Source organism: Globicephala melas, chromosome 5 (genome assembly GCF_963455315.2).
Source record: "Globicephala melas chromosome 5, mGloMel1.2, whole genome shotgun sequence".
NCBI classification, from domain to species: Eukaryota; Metazoa; Chordata; class Mammalia; order Artiodactyla; family Delphinidae; genus Globicephala; species Globicephala melas.
This window is the reverse complement of record NC_083318.1, coordinates 49,008,269-49,034,876: the sequence shown is the minus strand read 5'-3', so window position 1 is coordinate 49,034,876 and position 26,608 is coordinate 49,008,269. Positions and strand designations below refer to the sequence as shown.

General features: G+C 39.0%; 1 protein-coding gene across 1 annotated transcript in view; it reads left to right on the top strand.

The window, feature by feature from the left end:
- ADGRA3 (adhesion G protein-coupled receptor A3) overlaps positions 1-26,608 on the top strand; it is a 118,620-nt gene that overhangs the window by 65,974 nt on the left and 26,038 nt on the right. The window contains exons 8-12 of the mRNA XM_030832196.2: positions 2,006-2,170; positions 5,099-5,300; positions 6,232-6,387; positions 16,747-16,908; positions 19,495-19,698. Coding sequence (XP_030688056.1) covers positions 2,006-2,170; positions 5,099-5,300; positions 6,232-6,387; positions 16,747-16,908; positions 19,495-19,698 — 889 coding nt within the window. The remainder of the gene's footprint in view (positions 1-2,005; positions 2,171-5,098; positions 5,301-6,231; positions 6,388-16,746; positions 16,909-19,494; positions 19,699-26,608) is intronic.

Sequence of the window (26,608 nt, the reverse complement as noted above, 5' to 3'; positions counted from 1 at the left end):
TGGCCTTACATTTAGGTCTTTAATCCATTTTGAGTTTATTTTTGTGTATGGTGTTAGGGAGTGTTCTAATTTCATTCTTTTACATGTACCTGTCCAGTTTTCCCAGCACCACTTATTGAAGAGGCTGTCCTTTCTCCACTGTACATTGCTGCCTCCTTTATCAAAGATAAGGTGACCATATGTGCATGGGTTTATCTCTGGGCTTCCTATCCTGTTCCATTGATGTACATTTCTGTTTTTGTGCAGTACCATACTGTCTTGATTACTGTAGCTTTGTAGTATAGTCTGAAGTCAGGGAGCCTCATTCCTCCAGCTGCATTTTTCTTTCTCAAGATTACTTTGGCTATTTGGGGTCTTTTTTGTTTCCATACAAACTGTAAAATTTTTTGTTCTAGTTCTGTGAAAAATGCCAGTGGTAGTTTGATAGAGATTGCGTTGAATCTGTAGATTGCTTTCACCCTAGGTGTTTCTTTGAGGCTAGGGGCATTGTGGAAGTTATCTAGTGAAGGAACCATGAACCAAGAAAATTTGGGGATCTCTGGATTAGGGAATGCTTTTTATTGCCAAAAATTTTTATACACTTCCTAGTTCGATAGAGTTATGCAAAGTATAATGTTTGACAGGCTTTCTGGTTATTTAAATTTAATGTCAAACTCTTCTGTGTCATTTTACCTTGAATATATTTATTTCAATGTTTTAGTTTGTTTACTAACTTAGTAAAGATGATAAATATTTTCTTTGGTTCAGAATCACAGTGCCTCAAAGTCTTTATTAGAACATTTGTTGTTGTATAGCCATTAATGATTTTAGGAAGCTAGAAAAATGTGTTTTAATTTCAAGGCATTATTTTGTTAAGTTAATTAAAATTATACATGCTTTATGTCTAATGATTTATTTGTTTCTACATGAAAGCAAAGTATAGTAGATCATGTGGGGGGAATAAAGTTTAATTGAAGGTTCTGACATTTGCTCTTTAATTAATAGGTTTTATATTAGAGAATTATGATTTCATCTTGAAAGTTGAATTTTCTGACAGCTATTTAGAAATATAGCTGTTACTATAAGTTGAAGTGTACTTTTAAATGGAAAGCTACTTTTGTTAAAGCATTAATTGGTAATTTATTAAATCTTTTTAGAGACTTAACAGGTTTTAACTCCTTTTCCACAAAATATTTCATCTTAAATATTAATTACACACTTCATAATAGTAGTCTTCTTCATGCTTGAGTATGGATCTGAAAAGGTAGATATAACTTGGAAACTATTAGTTTTTTTTTAATTATCATTTTGTTTTTGATTTTTTTCTTTATTTATTGAAGTATAGTTTATTTATAATGTGTTAGTTTCAGTTGTACAGCAAAGTGATTCAGTTATACGTGTATGCATGTATCTATTTCACATTCTTCTCCCTTATAGGTTATTCCAGAATACCGAGTGAAGTTCCCTGCTGGTTACTATTTTATATATAGGAGTGTGTGTATACTGATCCCAGACACCTAATTTATCCCTCCTCCTCCCTTTCCCCTTTGGCAACCATAAGTTTGTTTTCTATGTCTGTGGGTCTGTTTCTGTTTTTATTGCTTGTATGTGTAACCTAAAAAAAAAAAAAGGTTACAAATGAACTTATATACAAAACAGAAATTGACTTTCCTTTAGTTTTGCTGAAGGAAGTGCCATGATGTTTCTGCCTTGGCACTTGGTTTCTGCTCCCTGTGGTGGCCTGCCCTCCCTTTTCTTGGAGGGAGAAGTCTCAGTGCCACTCCATTCATTCTTATGCTATAGCTTTTACCGTAGTATTTTAGGTCTCCCTTTACCTGCCTGTCTTGACTTGCTGCTGAAGTACTTAAATGGAGGGGTTATTTTTTTATTATTATTATTAATCTAGCAAGCAAGCGCTTGTCCTACAGCATACATTCATGTTTGCTCAAAGAATGATCGAAGCACATGTTGTCTTCCTTCTTGCCTAACCATATTTTCTCTCTCTTTAAACTCTTTCTTCATGCAGTGCCCTAACCATTTCTAATATTCAGGCTGGATCGACTGGAAATTGGGGCTGCCATGTCCAGTCCAAACGTGGGAACAATACGAGAACCGTCGATATTGTGGTCTTAGAAAGCTCTGCACAGTACTGTCCTCCCGAGAGGGTGGTAAACAATAAAGGGGATTTCAGGTCAGTGACATGGAGAGTGCTGGAAAGGGCTGACTGGCCCCTCGTCTTTTTATTCTCAAAGGCATAGACATATGTGACCAGTCTCCTGTCGTCAGAAAGAAAATTTGAGCAATGTATGCGTATTCACATATATATCCTTATATATCTAAGGACTACCCATAAGTGATTTCAGAATCATTTATGGAGATTAAAAGTAAAAAGAGGTGCCTGAACTTTATCTGAGATCTATTGATTTATAAGTCTCTGAAAGTTGAGCCAGAAGTGTTCTTTTTTTTTTTTTTTTTTGTGGTACGCGGGCCTCTCACTGTTGTGGCCTCTCCCGTTGCAGAGCACAGGCTCTGGACACACAGGCTCAGCAGCCCTGGCTTATGGGTCCAGCCGCTCCGAGGCGTGTGGGATCTTCCCGGACCAGGGCACGAGCCCGTGTCCCCTGCATCGGCAGGCGGACTCTCAACCACTGTACCACCAGGGAAGCCCGAGAAGTGTTCATTTTTATCAGGTGGTTTTATTGTAAAAGTTAAGAACCACTACTTTAGGAAACAGTTTGGAAATTCTACTAAAATAGTGTGCTAATAGCATTTCCTGTTTTCTTTTTTTTTTTCCTTTTTTTTTTTTAAGGGCTCTTTTTGGATGACCTTTGGAAAGTTTTGTGGTGCTAATTGACTTTTAACTGTAGGCAGTTAAGTGGACATCACAATTAGCAGAAACACATAACCATTTTTCCTCCCCGTTGGTTCTTCTGGCAATTAAGCAAGAGGGCCTTTGAGAAAGGAAGGCTGTTGGGTGGTCTGAAAGCTGGGGAGCCACTAGTGTTGGACTCCGTTAAGGTGATCAGAATGGGTTAAATACTGTGATTTGTTTGCTGTTTTTTTAGTAGAAAGTTTAGAATTTGTGAGAGCTAAAAACTTTTACCTTAGACTCTCCTTACTTTCAAAGTTGCTTTAAAACATTATCTTTAAATATGTTATTTACCTAAAGTTCTTTATGTTTAGAATTTTAGCAATGAGTTATATAGTTAATATAAATGAAGGGAAATATGTAGCTCTGTAAAGCAGCGTAAAGATAGTTGAATACCCAGTTCATAGCTGTCTTATGATTGGTGGTATTGCTGCCTTGTGGCTGTAAGTCTGATTTTTAAGGATAAGAAAAAAAACCCTTTGGTGTTAATCTTTCAAGTCAAAGGTAAAGAAGCAATAACATCTTTACCTCAGCTACTTCTCCATTGATTTTTTAAAAATTGTCTTTTGTCCTCCTCCCCCTCCCCCTTCTAAAATTCTCCTTGACATGAATGTGTGGAAATCATAATTTATTATTGCCAATGGATAAGTTTTTTATGTGGATTAACTGTTAATCTATAATATTTAAATATTTAAAGTATACGTTAAAGTGCAATATATAACATTTGTTAATTTTGTTAAATTCAACATCTTCATTAAATAGTCATAGTATGTTTTCTGCTTATGGTGGATTTTCTGTTTTTACTCATAGTTTTGGAGGGTTTTCCATTTTTAAAAATAGAAGTAGAGTCTAATCATTTAACTGATTAATGAATTATTTATCTTTTGACATTCTGTAAGATATTATACAGTTACAACTTCCACTGCATTAATAAGATTTAGTTTAGTCTTGCTTCATCTTTTATATAATTTTTCATAATGCATTCTATTTTGGTGTGGCTGATATTATAATTTAGCAGTTCATATGTTATGAGTCAGCTATAACTGACTCATATATATAATATATATATGACATATAACATATTATCAAATATGTTATTTTCATTCCCAGTTTTAGAGAAATAGAGCTCAAATAACAAAGATTTCTCTCAATCCAGTTAGTGCTGATTCATACCAGCAGGTCAGTGTAGTCACTTCACTTGCACAGTGACTGTACAATTTATCTGGGCTTCACCCAGATAAATTCGGTTGTATATGGTATTGGACATCTCCAAGACCCACCCCCCGCCATCCCAGCCAAGTGCAGAAGTTTGCTAAAAGGACTTATGAGATTCAGCATATAGCTGTAGTGACATCTAAGATATAGTGGTACAGTAATATACATAGCTGGATAATAAGGGAAAAAGACACAGGTGGGTTCTGGAGAGATCCACGTGTAAGGTTCTTGATTATCTCTGCCTCCCAGGAAGGTCACACGGAGCTCACTACTCCTCCAGCCTTGAAAAGACAGCAGCCTCTGTATAGTGTTTCTGCCCAGGGAAGCCCACTGGAGACACAGCACCCAAAGTTCTTGTTGGGGGCTGGTCATGTAGGCATCCTCTGCCTACCTGATACCAAAACTTCAGACTCCCAGGAAGAAAGCAGGTGCTTAGCATACACCATATTGCTTGTCCAGACAGTCTAGGTACAGTGAATCCCCTTTACCAGTTAACTGTTCATGGGAACACTCCAAGCCCCAAATTCCTAGGTGCCACCGAAGGACCAGCATTGCAAGCAGACCTTTCTAAGGAGAGCAGTCTTGGGCCTGCTATGGTAGCTCTTTTCTACACATATCCTAACTCTCCTTCTGTGACAGGGCAAATTCTATTTATATTGGATACGATTCTGACCTTATGTAACTAATAGTTATATAAGCCAGCAATACAGTAACAGTAATTAAAAAGAAACGCAGGACCATTTGGTGTACCATTTTTCTTTTCTACTGGGTAAGATACAATTTCCCTGTTTATATTTAGAATAGTTTAGGAAAATATTCTGTTAGGGTAATAAAATACACTTGGCTGGTAGCTTAAAACGGTTTAGTCCATTTTAACTTAAAAAAATTTTTTTGGGGGTCCTTACTATTAAAGGAGTTTTGTTTCTTCTTGATTTTTGTCTGATTCTGTGTGACATGTTCTAAACCTTGATTTTCCTCTGCTGTTACTAGTGTCAGCGTAGGTTCTCTTAGGCCATTTTGTCTTCGTCTCTCTAGGTGGCCCAGAACGCTGGCGGGCATTACCGCACATCTGCAGTGTACTCGGAATACCCACAGCGGTGGGATCTATCCGGGAAACGCCCAGGATGAGAGAAAGGCCTGGCGCAGATGTGATCGAGGTGGCTTTTGGGCGGATGATGATTATTCTCGCTGCCAGTATGCAAATGATGTCACTAGAGTTCTTTATATGTTTAATCAGGTAACTGGAAAGTCTTCAGATCGGCCGAGGGTGCTAATAAAACGTGGTACTCACACCAAATACACAAGATTTTTTTTTTAATACTAGTAAAGCATAGGATTTGGTGTTTATACTTCAGTGGACTGTGTCTTTGGGATCAGACCTGTCCTTCTCAACCAGAGAAGGGCATCTCTGGCATCACTCTTCCTTTCCAGTTACGACCTGACTCTGTGCCTTTGCCTGAATACCTTCATCATCTGTATCTCCAGGCAAAATCCCAACCATCCTTCAAATGCACCTGGGAAGCTACCCTTTAGTTCCTTTTATAAATCCTTTGTCACAAGGGATCCCTTGTTGCACTTGTACTATTCGTATGCTTTTCCTTATCTCTGCTTCTGTGTGTCTTTTTTTAAACCGTAGCAGATTATAAGCTGCTGGCAGGTGCTTTCTGTGTCTTACACATTTTCTTACGTTCCTCTGCACCTGATATACCCTTTTTGTAATGGTTGGTGCTGAGTCGTGTTTAAGTCAATAAACAAACAAATGGGAAGCATGACTGGCAGTGCATGACAGTACAGATAAGAGGCAAATAAGTGATTCATGCTCCCATGTGGCAGGAGTTCCAGGCCAGATATTGATCCTTCCTGGCTGGAATACTCGGGAAAGGTGTTACTAGGCAATTGGAATTGAGTATATATAGAATTTGGCTAGGTAGAGATGGTGCAGCCCATTTAGGTACTGTTATATTCCATTCCAAGTTAAAAATAATTCCTTCAGGTAAGTTTCCAATAATATTTCAGTCTTCTCAGTTTTGGAAAAGCACTTTAAGAAGGTCATAGTGAGTAGATGATAAAAAATTTGAATTCATTGCCATGTTTTGAAATGCAAAGGTAGGATGTCAAAATTTTGTCCATCATTTTGCTAAGTGCTTCTTTTTGCCTTTTTAATATAGATGCCCCTCAACCTTACCAACGCTGTGGCCACAGCCCGACAATTATTGGCTTACACTGTGGAAGCAGCCAACTTTTCTGACAAGATGGATGTTATATTTGTGGCTGAAATGATAGAGAAATTTGGAAGATTTACTAAAGAGGAAAAATCAAAAGAGGTATTTTCTGGTTCAGATTTGTAGCATATAGCATATCAGCAAATGGTCATGTGATAGGGTTGAATCTGTATTTTGAAAGGCTGTTTATGTTTGCTGTATTTGAACTAAATATACCTTTTAACTTCTAAAATTGTCATTGAAAAACCTATGCTCCATTATAGTGACTTGTTGGGAAGAGTAGAGGTGAACTGTCAGCTCTTGGAAATTACTGTGATGGGGCACAGCCAACCTGTGAGAAAGCAACGTCCTGCATCCACGTTGTAGGTCAGCCTGGCTGCTTCTCTCAGGCTGCCTGGGATTTCTCTTCTCCACACTGTCAGGTGTCCATCCTTCTTAGTGAGAGTTTTAGGCCCCCAGATCTTGTGTTAAATTGCTTAACTGCTCTTGGAATGTCCTAGAGAAGTGAAAGACTACTTTAGGAACTTAAAAAAAAAATTCCATGTGATTAAAATATACAAGTTATGAAAATTTAATAGCTTTGAAAAGGGGCCATGTTAAAACTGTGATATGCTTGTCCACATGATATCCTTTAAGGGAAAACTTCAACAAACCACGGTTTTCAGAATGAATGAGCAGCAAATAATGTTTTGAATAAGTTTTTAGATGCAGATTAACATATTCTTAAACTTTAAGTTTCCAGCTAGGTGAGAGCTTTATATAAACTGTTTCTCTTGTGATAAAATCACTTACATAAAAAAGAATTTTAGAGGTAGAAGAAACTTAGATTAGGTCATACACTGAAGCCCAGAGAAAAATTAAATGATTTACCTAAGGTTTTTCAGCTAGGTTAGGGCAGGGCTGAAAACAGAACCCAAGAACCTTGGCTGTCTAATCCAGAAGTTTCTGCTGTATAACATTTACTTTCGAAAGTACAGTGTTGCCCATTGTATTCCAAAAGTACTGTGGGGAAAAGACTGGACTAAACAAAGTCTAATTTATTTCTTTATGTGGGACATCTCAGATTCATTAATGTGCAAAAAGGTAAGTGATATGCCTTTTTCCTTAAATCATTTAACCAAGGAATTTTTTTTGTATAGTATCTATTAATATCTTGCATTTTGGTGGTAAGTTTTGAAACTGCAGCCCTAGTACATTAGTTACTTTACTTGATGTGATGTAGCTGTTAAAGGAAAGAAAATAGTGACATATATGTAGATAGGATTCAGGTCAACGGACCACTTGACGATGAGTTAGCATTTCTGTGTTGTTATCTGAACTTCAGACCACAGTTTCCTAATGAACTGTTCTCTTGCTTGATTGTGTCTTTGGGCCACAGCCTGCTTCGCATGGTAAATTTTTCTAGCCCTGGGAGGAGCCGTGTGAATTCTGCTTCTGTGGTAACACTGCTCTCCCTTGTTGATTATAATCACAGGTTAGCTGCCCACATGATTAGAAGTCATTCATGGAAGGTGGTCACTAGAGTAATTGGAATGACATTTGGAATGTGGACCTGGAGAAAGATTTTGCCATCATGTAATAGATGTTTATTCCCATGCTGCCTGTTTTGGTGTGAGGGACTTCTGCACACCTCCCAACTTGGGAAGAGCAATGCGGTACATTCCACCATGTTTGCTGGTGTGTGGAAAAAATGGTCTGCTGCTTTAGTATGTTCTTAGGGGGAAGCATCTTGTTGAGGACTGGAAGTGGACCTGGTTCGTGAGTTATTAACCATGGGCCCTTTGTTTTTAAAATGGGGGATGATACTTGCCCTGTGTAACGTGCAAAGTTTGTGTGTGCAAGTGAGAAATATAGGTGAAACTATTTTGCAGAATCATTGCAAAGCTAGGATATACTTTTTATAGGGTTGGGAAATTTAACATTATTATGATCTCAGAGACTACGAAAGAGGTCCTTAAAAAAAAATCACGAGACTGCTTTAGTTACTTATCTACAAACTTAGTTTGAAGGAGATTGCTGTCACTTTCACTGGCTAACATAGGAGGTAAAATTTTAATCATCTTTGGAAACAAATGATGGCAACTTATTAAGTATAAATAGAAGAAACAGGAAAATTATTCAGGATTGAACAATGGAGGTATAAATGTAATATTACCTATGATGCAGTGACAGACATCTGATTCTTTGGAAACTTAGACTACAGGCCGTTGCTTTCACTGTCTATTACTATATGAAGAGGCAATCATGAGGCTTCATTTTAAGGGCTTCATTTTAAGTTAATTACCACTGCATAAAATTATGCTGAGGTATCCTTAAATGCATATAGCGTAATTGGACAATTAAATTGATTTTTCTATTATGTCCAAAAAGTTATTCTGCTGTGGATTTTGTTATAACTAAAATAACCTGTGATTGAATCCAGCCAACACAGGGTGGTACTCTATGGTCTTAGGTGGGTGCTGGAAGCTACCAAACTGCCAGATGTAAGTGATTTGTTTCCTGGGGTCTTTTAAAAAGAGCTGAAGGTTGTCTGTCAGGCAGTGTCTGTTCCATATTTACGATAGTGATTTCTCTCGTGAAAACAAATGTATATCCATTTCAGAAGATGAGAAAGTCTATGACGATCAGAGTTGGTTACATGGTATAGTCTCCTTCCTGTGCTCTCATTTTAAATATGTGAGTGAGGCATGCACCTTAATGCTAATTGACTGCATTTTTATGTACAGATTTTTAAAAATGTAAAGTTCTTTCATTTATTCATTTTAAGACATAATCACTTCAGTATTGATGGTTATGTTTCCTTTTCATTTTCGGTATTTTTAATGTTTTATTCCTTCATCTTACTTGTCAAACTTTTCTGTAAAGATTTTCAAAGAGCCAGCTTCCGGCCTTTTGATCCTTCCACCACATGGTTTCTCAAATGTGTGTGTGTGTCATGATCACCTGGAAGGTTTGTTAAACACAGACTGGTAGCCCCCATGCCCTGAGGTCTGTGAGGGAGTAGGTCTGTGAGGGAGTCTGAGAATTGGCATTTCTACAAATTCCAGGTGATACTGGGCAACAAGTCTTTGGCACAGGCTCTGAGAACCAGTGTAGAATCTTCATTTTCCATCCTTATCTTGCTTTTTTAAAAAAGTTCTCTTTGCGTTTAACTTTTTAAAACTTTCCAGAAACTTTTTTTTAATTGGAAAATGCCAGAAACATAGGAGAAGGAATGTTATTGTTAATACTTTTTTAAAATACCTTTCACAAAGCTTCAACAATTTTCAGTATTTACCAATCTTGTTTCATCTCTCCTATCCACTCATCTCCTTTGTCTTCTATCCCTCCCACCTTCTCTCTCTCTGTCTCACTCTCTGTATCTTTCTGTCTTTTTCATTGCTGGAACATTTAATAGCAAATTTTAGATGTCACATTTCATCCATAATTTTTTTTAATTATAAGGAATTTTAAAATAGAACCATGATACTGTCATTATATCACCCAAATGAATTCTAAATCCTTAATATCATAAAATACCTAGTCCATGTTCAGTTTTCCTTGATTATGGTTTTTTTTAAAAACATGTGGACCTCGTGTCTGGGCATTCATTCATATAATTTTGTAGTTGGTTATGTGGGATTTTGTAGACAATTATGTCACCAGGAAAGAAGAGCTGGTTTCCCTGTTCCTATATAAAATACATCCTTCTTTTTTTCTGGTTGTATATACGTTGGTGAGGACCTCCAGAACAGTGCTGATTCATGTTGGTGATGAGCCATCTTAATGAGAATGCTCTAATGTATCATTATTAAGCGTGATATTTATGTGCTGCTGCTAAGAGCCGAGGGGCAATAGCGGGGTAAGGGGGTCACTTTGAAATTAGTTGTTCGCTTGAGGTTTTACAGACCACAGAAAAAAGGTGAACTCTGCTTTCAGTCCCGTGTGAAGGTTGATTTGTGTTGACAGATTGTCAGGGAAGAGATTTTTTCACCTCCCACCTCATGCCAGGGCCAAGACAGGGAAGTTTCAAGTCTCCTTGCCATTCCCTTCCTTCCTTGAGGCTAATTTAATGCTGGTTTGTACTGACGTCACCTGGGGGCGTCTCCTTTGTGTTATCAGCTTTACGCAGTGGTCTTCTCCTGTTAGGCCTGTGTTGGCGGGGCCTAGGCCCTGCGTGGAAGTCAAAACATAGTCGGTGATCAGCTGAGTTCACCCTCAGAGCTCCTTGGATTCCTGTTGTTTTGCTGTTAGTCTCTGGTGGAGCCTTTATTTTCTCACTGACCAGTGGTGCGTTTAAAAGGTAACTTTTTTCCTTTAGCATTTTTCACTTTTATAAGAATTGTCCAGAGTACTTAGACCTTCATACTTCCAGAAGACGAGATGCACATAATGTTTCTGTAATCAGAAAAAAACAGAATCTGCTTCCATGGGGAGAACTGGAGGAATCTTGGAAGTTCAGCTTTTCCATTTGTTGTGAACGTATGGCTGAGGGTGTTGCCCATGACACTCTGCCGCCCTTGAATAGTGTTCTTCACGTGTTCTAAGAATTTTTTTTATAAAAGCAAGTTTGTCTACCTGGAGGAAATGTTCTTTCTGTTAGTTGTAAAATTGTCTTTATTGCCTTGACTAGAAACCTAGTAAGCATCAATTTTTCCCCAGTCCCAGCAGCTCTGCCATTGACATGTAATTTTTTATTTTTTTATTGAAGTATAGTTGATTTACAATGTTGCATTAATTTGTGACTCAGTTATACACACACACACACATATATATAGATATTCCTTTTTTATATTCTTTTCCATTATGGTTTATCACAGAATATTGAATATAGTTCCCTGTGCTCTACAGTAGGACCTGTTGTCCATCCTTTCAATATGTAGTAGTTTGCATCTGCTAACCCCAAAGTCCCAGTCCATCCCTCCCCCTCCTCCCCTTTCCCTTGGCAACCATAAATCTGTTCTCTATGTCTATGAGTCTGTTTCTGTTTCATACACAGTTCATTTGTGTCATATTTTAGTTTCCACATGTAAGTGTTATGATATGGTATTTGCATTGACGTGTATTTTTGACTTATCTGTGTCTCTTCAAGTCTGTATTTCTCACTCTTAATTCTTTTTAAATTAAAAGATAAATAATCTTTTTAATTGTGTTAGGCTGCCTCAAATCCTTTCTGTAAAGAAATGGAGAATAAATGCAACATTTATTCCATGTGACATTATTTTCAGGCTTTTTCCCTTCTTCCCTTCCCACCCATTTCCCCATCATCATCCTCTTTACTTCTGTACCACAGTGACGTCAGAGCTTTCACCTTTGCCACAGTCCTCATGGTCATCACAATTAGACCTCTCACTGAATATTGACTGCTTAACTAAACAAGCTGAGACACGTTCAGTGGGGTCCCCAGGCCCCCCAGGATGCTGAAGCCAGTTAACAGTGACATAAATAACACTCTTAAAACTTGACTCTCACAACAGAGCAATTCCTTCATTAAAAGTAATCAAGGCAACATAACATACCTTGAGATAGCTATGATCTCAATATAATAGATTGTAATTAGGAGAAAACCATGAAGACTGCTTGAACTTAAATAATGATATCAACTGCTCTTGTTATTATTTAGTCAGGTTTGGACTACATGTCAGTTCTGCACTTCCCATCTCCATCATGGCTGTCCCCAAACAACTGCCCAGCGTACTGCCCTGCTGATACATGTGTCTGTAATTTTTGCTTCTCTGGTTTTTAGAATTGCTGAGGGTACCCCCTGCTGATTCGTGCTTGAAAACATAAATGTGGGGAGGGGCCTGGATCTCTTGACTTTTCTCAAACTGCATGAATTACTTAATGAAGATATTTGCCTTCTGGTTTTTTTTTTTTTTTTTTTGTCCTTAATTTACTATGAAATGAGACATTCTGGGCACTTCTTATAGGGTTCTTGGTCTCATTTTACAGATGGGCAAACTGAGTCTTGGAGACGCTAAATAATCTGCTATGGGCATTTAACATGTACAGGACAGTTGAAATCTTAACCCAGGAGTACTTAACTCCAAGGCACATAAATATTCTAGCTGCAGTGTTATTTTATGCTTCTATTACATTAAAATTAAATATCATCAAGTTTAGTCTCTGTATTATCTTGTGTGTTTCATGAACTAACATCAGAAATTCATGGAATTTACGGACGATTTTTGAACTAATTTTGCCCAGGGTTCTGAACATGAATACAGAAGAGAACATGAAATATTCTGTCTCTTACAGTAGATGACATTTAACAATTTCATTGTTATTAATGCGGCATTTTCATTTCTTCATCCTTTTATCTTGGATAAAGTGTGTTCAGAGTGTTTTCATTTGATCCTCACTGTTTAGTGTGACAGGTGGAAGAGCAGGTGCATGATTCCTTCTGACCCTTTTGCGGCTGGCGTGGCCTTCAGGGAATGCGGTCAGAGAAGACAGTGCTTCCTAACGCTGGTTGCAGTTATTAAACTATATCTGTGTGTCAGATTTCAGGAATACTTTTTAAATCCAGTGTAATTCTTCATGCACTGTTACCCTTTCTGTGTCCTTTTTTGCCACTGTGAAGGATTCAGAACTACTTCCGTAACCAAGCTACAGAAGCGTGTAGCATTTCGTGATTACCTGCCCTAGGGAATATATTGGCAACAAATCCCTTTCCTTAGTTCTTAGCCATTTGTAATGAAATAATGAGAAAAATAGCTTGTTCTCAGCTAAGGCAACCACTCATATTAGCTCTGTACATTCTTAGAGATATTTCTCTTCTTTACAATTATTAACACATGTTAAATTCCTTTACCGGCATTATCTAGTGACCCATAGCTGTAGTTCTTTGATCAAAACATAGTTTTTCAGAAGAGATGATGTATCAGTCAGGTCTCATGTTGGATTTTCATAAAGTCCATACATGTAAAACTTTTAAAGAAATTATGAAACTACTTGTACTTGTGCTTATTTTTTTAAACACTACAGAAATATTTGAGTAGTGCCTCAGAGGAGAATTGGTATTTTCCTGTATTTTATCTTCTAAGTTTTTGCAGCCAGTGGTCATTTCTTTTCTTATAGCTATAGAGCAGGGGTCCCCAATCCCTGGGCAGCTTACCGGTACCGGTCTGAGACCTGTTAGGAACCGGGCTGCACAGCAGGAGGTGAGCAAAGCTTCATTTGCGGCTCCCCGTCGCTCCCCATCCCTCCGCATCCCTCCCCGTCCCTCCCCGTCCCACCCCGTCGCTCCCCGTCGCTCCCCCGTCCCTCCCCATCACTCCCCCGTCCCTCCCCATCCCTCCGCGTCCCTCCCCGTCCCTCCCTGTCCCTCCCCGTCCCTCCCCGTCCCTCCCCGTCGCTCCCCGTCACTCCCCGTCACTCCCCGTCCCTCCCCATCCCTCCCCTCCCTCCCCGTCCTTCCCCGTCACTCCCATCCCTCCTCGTCCCTCCCCGTCCCTCCCCGTCCCTCCCCGTCCCTCCCCATCCCTCCCATCCCTCCTCGTCCCTCCCCGTCCCTCCCCGTCCCTCCCCATCCCTCCCCGTCCCTCCCCGTCCCTCCGCGTCCCTCCCCGTCGCTCCCCGTCCCTCCGCGTCACTCCCCGTCCCTCCCCGTCACTCCCCATCCCTCCCCACCCCTCTGCATCCCTCCCCATCCCTCCGCATCCTTCCCCATCGCGCATCCCTCCCCATCGCTCCCCATGGCTCGCATGACCGCCTGAACCGCCCCCCCCCACCCCGTCCGTGGAAAAATTGTCTTCCAGGAAACCAGTCCCTGGTGCCAAGAAGGTTGGGGACCACTGCAGTAGGTATATTTTACCACATCATCTCTTTTTTATTTATTTTCACGTACAAATTTGAAATAAAAGTTAAGAATAAGAGATAAAAACATAACCAAATTAGTCCAGCTACTCTGAATTCCCATCAAGAGGTGGCAGTTATTATTTCAGTTGCTGTATAAATGGCTGATTGACATATTTAGGAGTCACTACCCATCTTCATAACTCCAGAAATAAGGGCTTCTGTTAAAATGAGATTTACCCTCATACCTGTTGTTTTTGGGAATATGTTCCGAGGTGTTGATGTTTTCAAAAATTGTGTCAAGTGAACAGACTCAGGATTCTACAGAGTTTGATCTTGTTAATGTCTTGGGTTTGGGTGAAATGCCTCTTGAGAACATGTGAGTCTATTGGAATAGGGTTTTTGAATTATATCCCATTACTGTCTATCATATACTACTCTGCTTATTTCCTTTATTGCAGGTATCACAACCTAGTCACTTTTTAAAAATGTATTTACTTGTTATATATTTTCTTTACTAGGTATAAACTCCAAAACAGATCTTTTATGTTTCTTTAACTGCTGAATCTCCATTGCTTGGGACAGTGTCTAGTTCACCTTGGTCCTCAATAAATATTTAGTCAGGGAGTGAATGGATATTGTACAGCTATTGGCTTTTATACGAAGAGTTATTACACTAATGAGTAAGGGTGTGGATATAAATAGGATGTTGTGCTGTCCCTGCCCCCAAGATGTTTACATTGGAATTAAAATAAGGACAGAATTGTGACACACGGTGGTAAGGTCAGTATGAAGTCAGTTAACTATATTTTAATTGGGTGAGGCGGTGGGGCTTTCCAGAGGAGGAAGTGGCAGTTTTGCTGGATGTATGGTTCCTCTTTATATGTATGAACATATAGACTTTAAAAATGTACCACTCTTAACACTTCTTCTAGAGCCTGTCATCCTCAAATAGACCTACTCTGGGATTGAAATGAAAATAAAAAACAATAAAAATAACAAGAAGAGCTATGTTTTGAGTACCTGCCATGTGCCAGGCATGGTTTCAGGAGTCTTTTTTTTTTTTTGCGGTACGCGGGCCTCTCACTGTTATGGCCTCTGCCATTGCGGAGCATAGGCTCCGGACGCGCAGGCTCAGTGGCCATGGCTCATGGACCCAGCCGCTCCGCAGCATGTGGGATCTTCCCGGACCCGGGCACGAACCCGTGTCCCCTGCATCGGCAGGCGGACTCTCAACCACTGCGCCACTGGGGAAGCCCAGGAGTCTTATAGTTATTAGTGGAACTTAATCTTTACAACATGCAGAAAAGACAGGATGGTTATTATCCTTATTTCACAAATAAAGGAAGGTATGGGAGGTGCCTGCCCTGCTCGCGGTCAGGATCTGCGGTTCTGTTCTTTCCCCTGTTCTTACTGCAGTTGCTTCACTCCAGGGCTCCGGGGGTGGGATCTGGTGGATTTCTGCAGGCTTGTCTTGTTCCTGAAGTGAACCATGGGTGGAAAGGACTGACCTTTTTCCAAACCCCTCTCAGCTGTCATAGTTATACACTCTGGCAAGAGTATTGGAGGCAGAACAGGGTTGACAAGCTCAGCTGGGATCTTCTGGGATGATCTAAAGGTCTGCTGAAACGGCCTTGGCTTTCTGGCTTGGCTTTGGGGCTTTTGATGCTTCTTTCTTGGCTAGAGGACCTGCCAGTTTGTAAATCCTCCGGTGCTACCTCTGGAATGCTTGTGTTCTTTCTGCCATGGCTCTCCCTCTTGTGGATATTTTGCTCAGTAGCAAACCCCTTTGACAACAGGCTGCCTCCTTAGCCTGGACTGTTCAGTGCACTTCTCTGATATGGGACACACAAGTCACCGTCAACAACGGCCAATTGACATTCCACTGGCATTGCCCGACAGATGTTTACGTCTGTAAATTATGAACTGAGCTAATGAAAAGAACTGAGTAAATGAAACGAAACAAGCGGTGGAAAAGTGGACACTTCTTAGGATCCATTTATTTCGTGGCACTGGGTCTTAAACCATCCCTTGAGTTGGGAGGAAAGCAAGAAGCAGCTCATGCGAGGTAGAGGGAACCACATGTGCATAGACACGTGTGATGGCCCAGCGCATATGGGGAACTTGCAGTAGTTGGACATACCTAGAGTTTTGAACATGACAGGATACTAAAGAGGGAGCCAGTGTAAGTTTCTTTCTTTTTTTTAATTAAAAAAATTTTTTTAAGTTGAAGTATAGTTGATTGACAATGTGTGGCAAATATTTCTTAATAAAAATGTTAAGTAACACGCAAAAGGAAGATAAGTATTTTTCCAGACAGAGTCGAGATCTTTTTATTCCGAGAATCACGTGACGTCTTTTCCCTCCCCTTGATTAATTTAATCGCCTTTCTCCCCCTCGCCCCCATCCTTCATCAGTTTGAGTATTGCATGTCAGTCTTTTCACCAATGATTTGATGGTTACTTACGTGTACTGTTTTGAGCTAAATATTACCAAATGGTTATAACTGACTGTGCTCTTCCCATCTGGAGATGTTTTAGTGAGAAGCAAGTCAAATGCCTGTTGGGTTTTCACGTGAAAATGTAGACTGAAGGCCCATCTTGGTGTCTCATTAGGATTTTGATGATGTTAAGCCGCCTGCGTTGGCTTTAAAGAGCTTCCTTTTCTCTCCTGCACGCCTGCTAGCTCGGTGATGTGATGGTTGACATTGCAAGTAACATCATGTTGGCTGACGATCGTGTCCTGGGGCTGGCGCAGAGGGAAGCTAAAGCCTGCAGTAGGATCGTTCAGTGTCTACAGCGCATCGCCACGTACCGGCTAGCAAACGGAGCTCATGTTTATTCAACAGTAAGTGCAACGTTAGCCTAGAATTCTAAGGAAAAGGTTCATGTAAAGCAGCTCTAGCTCAAAAGAGATAAGTCTGTTCCCCATTATGGGGTATTTTGTTATTGCTGATTATTACAGAATTTCCTGTTCTTAGACATTTTAAGAGAGAATTTTGCCTCTGAATAGTCTGTGTCCTTGGTAACTGGAAAGTGCTATCTTAATTTGTAATTTGAACGGTTAGCACTGTCTCATCCTCTGAAACTTGCTACAACACAAATAACAGCACTATAGAATTGCCCTCCTGTCACATACCCACTGTCCACCCTAGCTGGTATTCTATTCCCGTCCCTGAAGGATGTTTTGAAACAGTGCTTGATTTCTTGCCCAGGTTTCAATTTCAAAAGGGAACAAGGATTCCAGTCCCCAACCCTTCTGAACATATGGGCATTTTTCAGTCAATTTCACTCTTGGGATAATGAGTTATTTATATGTAATAGTCACTGCATTAAATAGTATTGTTTTATTTGTCCTAAATTTCTTGGTGTACTGCTTCCTTTTTTTGTTCTAAAATGTGGTAAATATGACAAACGTAAATATAATAAATAATGCTTTATTCTTTTAGCAGTCATATTCTGATCTGGCCCATGATTTTCATTTTCTAACTATTTTAATGGATTCATCGAATGTTCTATACCTCCTCCTGTGATTTTACACAATTCAAGATTGCTGTCTTTCCATTGATCAGTGGAACCTTTTTGATGAGACTGTGTTTTATTGGTCCTTTTGCTCAGTTAAGTTTAGGACTGCTTTCCTGAATAATAAACAAAATGGAGGCTTAGCATGACTCCTGTCTTTTTTTTTTTTTTTTTTTTTGTGGTACGCGGGCCTCTCACTGCCGTGGCCTCTCCCGTCGCGGAGCACAGGCTCCGGACCCGCAGGCGCTCAGCGGCCATGACTCACGGGTCCAGCCGCTCTGCGGCACGTGGGATCCTCCCGGACCGGGGCACGAACCCGTGTCCCCTGCATCGGCAGGCGGACTCTCAACCACTGCGCCACCAGGGAAGCCCATGACTCCCATCTTGACAACATAGTTCAGGGTAGTTGCCCTCTCAGGCATATGATCTTACTTGAAATGAGCTTGCCAGTTTTAGGGCCACACTTGGTCCTCCAGGTCATTTAGATCCATTTTCAATCCTGTGCTTCAGCCTTGCTTATTACTCAGCACAGAGAACTTCCTTCGTTCTTCTGAGAACCCAAGGATATAATAGGGGGCAGTATAGTGGGTATTTGCACAGTATTTCAAAGTATAAAAAGGTTTCTGAGAAACTATATATCTACTTATGATATGGCTTCAAGGCCATCTCAAAATGGCAGTTTTCTTTCTTTCAACTGAGGTTTCACATGTTTATCATGATTATATATGTCTTTGATTGACAAAAAAATTTCGAATATAATTTGCTAAATATAATTGAATTTAGTAAGATTTTTTGCAATGTGTCATCTGTGGGACAAAAGCTAATGCAAAGATTCCTTAGTCTTAAAAATTTAGGAAGCCACCAGTTATTTTCTACTGTGCATACGGTACTTGGAAAATTCTGCCTTCTTATATTTTAAAATTTTAATTTTCCCAATAGATTTTAGATGCCTCGCATGGAAGTCCTATGTTTAAAAAAATTTTTTAAAAGAGGACTTCGTCCACATATGGTACTTAGAAAGATGCCTTCCCTCTATAGTAGGCATAGAATGAATCATCCTTGAAGGAGGGAGATGTCATCTTGTCCCTGAAATTTACAGCACATGCTGTCATCTTGATGGATGTGAAAGAGACCCGTCAGCCTGTCACTTCTCATGCCCTCTCTGTCGTGGTTCTCACAGAGGGAGTGGTGGCAGCAGTCCTCCGGACATGGGCTTGGTGGCTGTTTGTATCGGCAGGCCGTACATTTTGGTGGACCCTCGAGTTCAGTCTCACTCTTGCATTCCTTAAAATTGTTGGGGCCCGTGCCATCTTTTTTAGGTGATTTTCTGGCCTAATTTGCTTTTAAAATCTGTTCATTTCTGTCTGGCCTAGCACCTCCCTTCCTTTTCTGACGAAACAGCTTTGGAGCGACTCTGTATAAAGATTTTATTGGTGAAACTTAATGCTGAGAGTTGTTGTCCCCATGAAAGAAAAAAGTGAAGATGGCATGAAGTGTTGAATGAAGCGACTTTTAAGTGTATTATGATCATTAAGGGTGTCTACTGATTTTTCTAGCTTGGTGGGGTTTTTTGTTTTTTTTTTTTTTTTTAGTAAGACACTTCCATCTTCAGCTCATAGTTTCCTGCAGTGTACTCTTCAAATTATTGTAAACTGACCTCTCATTTGTATCTGATCTTCCATACTTTGGGACTTGCTCTTTTCCTCTGCACAGGTATCTTTCTATTTTAGGACATCCTTTTGTTTCCAGCGTCTTTTTTCATTCTGCCAGTTATCTACAGTGTCTTTGTTTAGTAAGAATGTGAACTTTCTCTTCTAGCTTATGTATAGTGTTTTGTGTTTGAAACTCTTTGAAAGTGCTTTTTTCCCATCTTATACATCTTTTATAACTCCTGTTTGATTGACTTTTGAAGTATTCACCCAATATTGCTCTGGAGGCTTATGTCATCAAGGCTGCTGGCTTCACTGGGATGACATGTACCGTGTTCCAGAAAGTGGCAGCTACTGACCGGACAGGCTTTTCTGACTATGGGAGGCGGGATCCGGATGGAAACCTGGATAAACAGCTGAGCTTTAAGTGCAACGTTTCAAATACGTTTTCAAGTCTGGCTCTGAAGGTACGTTATATTCTGTAATCATTTAAGGCTCTACAGTTAGAATACAGTCGACCCTCCGTATACGTAGGTTCTGCATCTGCGGATTCGACCAACTGCAGATTGAAAATATTCAGTCAAAAACAAAAAATCCCAGAAAGTTCCAAACAGCAAAACTTAAATTTGCTGCATGCTGGCAACTATTTACGTAGGATTTACATTGTATTTTCAGTTATTTACATCGCATCTGCATTAGGTATTATAAGTAATCTAGAGATGATTTAAAGTAAGTATACTGGAAGGTATGCTTAGTTATATGCAGCTGTTATGGCATGTTAACGTGAGAGACTTGAGCATCCGTAGGTTTTGGTATCCGAGGGGGTCCTGGAGTCAGTCCTCTGTGGATGTGGAGGATGACTGTACTCAGAATGTTTTGCTTTGCAGAGGTAACCATACTAAAAGTTATTTGGAGGGAGGGGATATTGGTATTGCCTTTGCTGTTGTTTTGAAAGAAACTTAGACCAAGAAGGGACACATCCTGATTTTCATGGGCCTAGACATTTTTGCCCTCTGGACTCCTTTCTCCACACAAATATGTCAAAATTATATTTTACAACTGCAGTGGTAAAAAGATGAATATATTAATATTACATATTAAGACATTTTCTTTGACTTTAAAGTTCATTTTTATGCTTCTGATTTTAAAGAAAAATGTTTTCGTAGACCTCCTAAAAGCATTGTGTGCCCTTGGCTCTGGGCCTAATGGGAAAATCCAGGCCATTTAATCAGGCAAGCTGTAGATCAAGATTTTTAGCACAGAAGTGCAAGCGTGTGACATGTGTTCACAAATTGTGTGTTTTATTGCAGTACGCAAAATTTAAAAGCATTTTTATTGATTTTTAAAATTTGCGGTTCAGGCGTGTTTCATTAAACTGCATTGAAGCAAACGGTGAAAGTGCAATTTCAACACCCTGGAGTCACGATTTTTTGTTGAGCTTTGTGTGGCCACGTGTAACTATGTGTTTGGTAGTTTATAATTATACAGTGCTTTCTGTGTTTCTGATTTGTTCCTGAATTATGTCGCAAACAGTATTCCAGTCATTTTATGCCTGCAGAATAATCAATGAAATAGGTGTTAGGTATCTTGGTACACTGTGGAGGCTCAAATATTGAATGAATGAAGAATTAATATATTTTGTCATATTTGACCCTGGTGACCTCCATAAGGAGAGCCAGTTTGCCTAATTTAATAATAGTCCAACTTCCCCCACTGCCCAAGACAATCTCAACTATGTCAGAATGTCTAATGATAACATATTTACTTGACACCATATATTCAGACGAAAATTGGCAAGATTTGTTGCTCTTGGCTGTATGAGAGTATTTGACGCACCGAGCGATGCTACTCCTTAATGCCTGCTCCTTTCCTTAGAGTATTTTTTATTGGTAAAAACATACCACAAAAGGCATCAAAACAGCATCACACACAAGCCCATGAGAAGTGTATGTCTTTTAGGAATATTTAAAATTGATGAACCCTTCTATCTTAGATGATCGTCTGAGAGAAATTAAAAATGATGAAACCCAACGTTTCATCAAGTTTACAACCTATCCCTTTGGGTGAGGAGAGTTTCTACCTGCTGAAGTAGAAAGCTTTCAATGAATACTCTCAAATTTGTTAATTTCTTACTGTTCTATCATTTTAAGATCATCTTGGTGGCCAGAAACCAGGGACACATCACATTATTATTCATGCTTTATAGGTGGACATGCTTAAACCTAGTGAAAACGGAACATATCCTTCATGACACAAAATTAGTTAAAAATTTTAATGTTGAGAGTACCAAATGCCTTAGCATTTTAACAGGAAACTTACATTGTAGACTGTATACTATGGCAATTTTTACTCTTTTTGCCTGTTTTTTTTTTTTTTAATGCCTTGACTATACTAACTAGACACCTTGAACATCTCATAATTGCATTACCCTTGGATGGGAGAACATGCTAGCGTAAGACGTTAAACCCATAAAAAGACAGTCCTTAGCAGTAGGAGCCTAGCTTGAGTTGCCTTCCACATATTTCTTGAATCTCTATTGTCCTGTCTTTATTACCTTCACAGCCCAGATTGGACTTCCATTTTGCATTGCCCACGCCATCGTGAGCTCCTATTTAGTCTCTGTGTCTCCAGGCTCTTCTTAAAAATTCATCCTTTTCATACAGATTGGTCTGCCTAAGGCAGTCTTCAGCCAACACGTACCAATCCAACCATACCAATTAGTAAAATATTGAAGTACTTCCTTACCCTTTAGCGAATAGCTGCTGCCCCAGTCCCCTGAGTCTCCTCAGCTGGCATCCTGGTCCTTCTTTCAGGAACACGACCCCGTCTGTCCACCCTTTAGCAACTGAAGGGCTGGCACCTACAGAGCAGAGGTCCTGTATGAGACTTCCCCTCTGCGGAAGCTGCTCAGATTGTTAATATTGTGAACGTTATCCCTTCATTGACCCGACGTGGAAATGGACCTTGCAGATCCCACGATAAATGGTGTCCCTTGGAGGCTTGGTGTCCCTCTGGAGGCTGGCTGTCAGTTAACTTCCTCATTTATCTGCCCTTGTCTAGTAACAGAAAACTTCCCTTGTTGTCTCTTCCAAGTACTGGCCATTCTTAGGCCAGGCTCATGCTCAGTCTTCTACTAGAAACCCTGCTTCTCCTCTCCCCTCCCCAGCTCCTTGGTTTTATGATAACACACAGAAGAAATGTCAACTTCAAGAATCTTACCTAATACCATTTGGTCTGTCCTCATCTCTTCCATCCTCATCTTAATCTCTCTTCCTCGCTTTGCCCATAACACTCTGCTCATCTCTGGCATTGCATGTTACACACAGGAGCCAAATGGGTTTCTTACAACTCCTGCGTTGGACTGAGGGTTACTCGAGGTCAGAGCTAGTGCTTGATTCATTGATGAAATCCAGTGCCTGGTCTCAGTCATTCAGCCAGTTGGAGATTGAATTACCTGTCATCTGACCCTTACAGCACCTAATCTAATTTTTTTCCTAACCAAATGCTTCCTTCCACTGTTGCTACCATAATTCAGATTTGTTAGCATCCAAAATATTACCTATTTTCGATTAACTGCTAAGAGCTTTTAGTAGCTGTTGGTGTTTTGAATACAGCTGTTAATGTAGCCAGAAAGAATTGGTTCTTTAAAATTTTTCTTGACTGGAATTTAGAAATCACGTTTTCTTTATGCATCCCATATTTCTCTCATCCCATCTAGGGCTTTAGCCCACCTGAAGTCCTTTTCATTTCCAAGCCAGTCGTATACATCGTCACACTTCCTGCCTTCATCTGTGCCCTTTTTCATGCCCTCAGTGTCCCCCCTGCTTGGGAAGATCCCTGCTACTGTCTTCTAAGACTCCATTCGGTTGGCAGCTTCCTTCTCTTCCTCAGACAGAATTCATCATTGCCTGTTAGCCCTATAGTGCTTTGTTCACTGTCTAGAATAATGAGAAGCTGGTATGCTGGTGAGTTGAGTTATAGTGAGAGGCCAGAGGGTATGGTTACCTAAATGTGTTCCTGTTCGGCTCCCCCACTTAAAAGCTATGCAAACTTGGGCAAGTATTTTAACCTCTCTGAATGTCAGTTCCTTTCTGTTCCATAGGGATCATGAAGTGGTACTAAACTCAAAGGTTTATTGAGAGGGTTTAATGAGGCAAATATGTAGACATTTATAGCAGCGCCTGGCACAGGGTTAGCACTTAATAAATGTTAGCTCTTATGGTTTTATTATTGTTGTTGTCTTTTCCTTGCTAGATTTTTAATATTTGAGGGCAAGGACCATGGCTTATTTCATTGTATATCTCTAGATTCTGCACAGTGCCATGCATGGAGGAATGAAACATCCAATAAATGCCGTTGAACAAAAATTAACAGCCAAACTTAATTCGCAAAGAAAGTCAGTTAAAAAAAAATTCTAAAGGCAAACATAATCCCTGTTAATCTTCAACAGTGAGATAATCAAAAGGTGGAATGAAGTTGATAACTAATTATACACAAGAAAATAATTAGGATGTATCATAACATCTATCTGTTTAAAATCTAGTGAGTCGATAGTCAAGGAGACATGAACAAATTACTGTTTTTAATCAGCTGGCTCTTTGACCCATTCTAATTTTATTGTTAGAATTCTAGAGACTTAAACAAAATTAGGATTTCAGAAAATTTTGATTTATTAATTATGTAGTGTCAGAAGTGCAGATTATTTAATAAGGAATGATGTTAAAATCTAGTGAAAATATTTGAGTTAACATCTGTTATGATACTTATCATTTTCTTCTTAGTGTCATTCTAAATAAGAAAATATGCATGAATTCAAATAAATTCATGATTAGAGCTCTATGATAACATTATTTCATGTGTGTAGTTTGTCAATTTTTTAGTATTGAAGTTAAAACTAAAGCTGAGTTGTAAAAGTCAAAACAGGACGAGATTTTAGATGATTGTTGGTAAGTCGATTACTTTAAGGCATTTTTCTCTCTCCCCAGCCTCCAGATAAGGAACGACCTGCCACGCTGTGGCAGTACAGGCAGACCTCGGAGATATTGCAGGTTCGGTTCCAGATAACTGTAGTAAAGCAAATATTGTAATAAAGCGAGTCATACAAGTTTGTGGTTTCCCAGTGCATGTAAAAGTTATGTTTATACTATACTGTAGTCTATTAAGTGTGCAGTTGCATTATGCCTAAAATACAGTGTACAAACCTTAAATTAAAAAATACTTTATGGCTAAAAAATGCTAACTGTCTGACAACACAGGGTTGCCACAAACCTTCAGTTTGTTAAAAAAAAAACACAAAAAAACCCACCTCCTGCCCCCCAAAATGCAGTTATCTGTGAAGTGCAATAAAACGAGGTATGCCTGAAATAATAATAAAAATACTACCCGCAGTTCCATAGCCTTTTGTGCTTGTCATGGTCATGATCTCCTTTGGTCCTCATAATCATTTGTTAGGAAGATCATTAGCTGCACATGACAGATGCAACTCACAGGGTAGACAAAATTGTGCAGTGTTAAGCAGCTACCACATGGTGAAGCTGGGATCCAAATTCTGGTTTCTTCTTTCAGATCCCATGTTCCTCTCCCTATGGGTGGCATATGGTCTTCAATAATAGATGTTAGACACCAAAAACATGTCTTTCCGAAAGTTTTTTTTTAATTGAAATATAGTTGATTTACAATGTTATGTTAATTTTTGCTGTACAGCAAAATGATTCAGTTATACCTGTATATACATTCTTTTTTATATTCTTTTCCATTATGGTTTATTACAGGTTATTGAATGTAGTTCCTTGTGCTTTACAGTAGGACCTTGTTGTTTATCTATTCTATATATGACGGTTTGCTTTTGCTAACCCCAAACTCCCAGTCCATCCCTCCCCACTCCCCCTCCTCCTTGGCAACCACAAGTATGTTCTCTATGTTTCTGTTTCATAGATAAGTTCATTTGTGTCATATCTTAGATTCCACATATAAGTGATACCATATGGTATTTGTCTTTCTCTTTCTGACTTCCTTCTTGTGTGATAATCTCTAGTTCCATCCATACTGCTGCAAATGGCATTATTTCATTCTTTTTTATGACTGAGTAGTATTCCATCGTATATATGTACCACATCTTTATTCATTCATCTGTCGAAGAACATTTAGGTTGTTTCCATATCTTGGCTATTGTGAATAGTGCTGCTATGAATATGAACATAGGGGTGCAGGTTGTCTTTTTGAATTACAGTTTTGTCAGATATATACCCAGGAGTGGGGTTGCTGGATCATTTGGCAGCTCTATGTTTAGTTTTTTAAGAAACCTCCATACTGTTTTCCGTAGTGGCTGCACCAACTTACATTCCCACCAACAGTGTTACGAGGGTTCCCCAGAGGTTTTTAGGAGAGATTTTTCTGATTTATTAGCTATAATTTGTATGTTTTATATCTATTTCCATTGCTGTAATCCATATGTTTAAAAATGAATATATGGTTAAATGAAATTATTACCTTTGTGTTCTTGTCTTAAGGCTAACTGGCAAAAAGTATAGTCACAGTAAATGTGACAGATGTGTTCCTTAGTGATTTTTTTCATTACATTTACAACCTTTTTGGAATAAATGATCAGTACTTCTTTTAAGGAGATTAAATATGCAGGTGTTACTTTTTTACTATAAAAATTAAATATTATTGATATAGGTGAAGTTTGCTTTTCCAGCACCCCAGGCCACCCCAGGGGACCTATAATTATTATTTAGTAATATCCTTTATTGGACTTTGAAAGATGTTTTAGAAATCTAAGTGTCTAACAGCCTGGAATTTTTAGCTCTCATCTCTCAGGAATCTCAGTACACCTGAGGTTTTTCATTTGTTGTTGTCGGGATGGTTTTACAAGTTTAAATTTGTGTAGAAAAAAGGTTATACTTCTAGAAAGTATAGTTGTCATTTCCTTTTTCAGCTCTTTTAGAAAGTAAAGTATGACCTCTTTTTTTAAATTAATTTGATTTATTATAAAACTTTTCCAGAGAGCTACACTTTGTTTTCAAGTTATTTTGTGTTCACAACAGAATCATTTTATGAATTTTAAAGTACTTAAGCTTAATAAATGTCTGGTATGTAACAGTTCCTCAGGATTTTGACCTTCTAATTAAATCAGTCTACTGATGTTTTTCCTTTTTTACATGCAACCTTATATACTTAGGAGAAATTTATATACTTGATAGAAATATACTATATTAGTGAATGAATTTATAATAAACTTTGTTTTCCTATCAAGTTATATTTGTGAGAATAGTAGAAACCTTTTCATATGTTTTCTTAGGTGAAATATTTCTACTGAATATTTTCTTGGCATCCTCAACTTAAAAGTAATATTCAACTGTCAATATTCAAACTTCT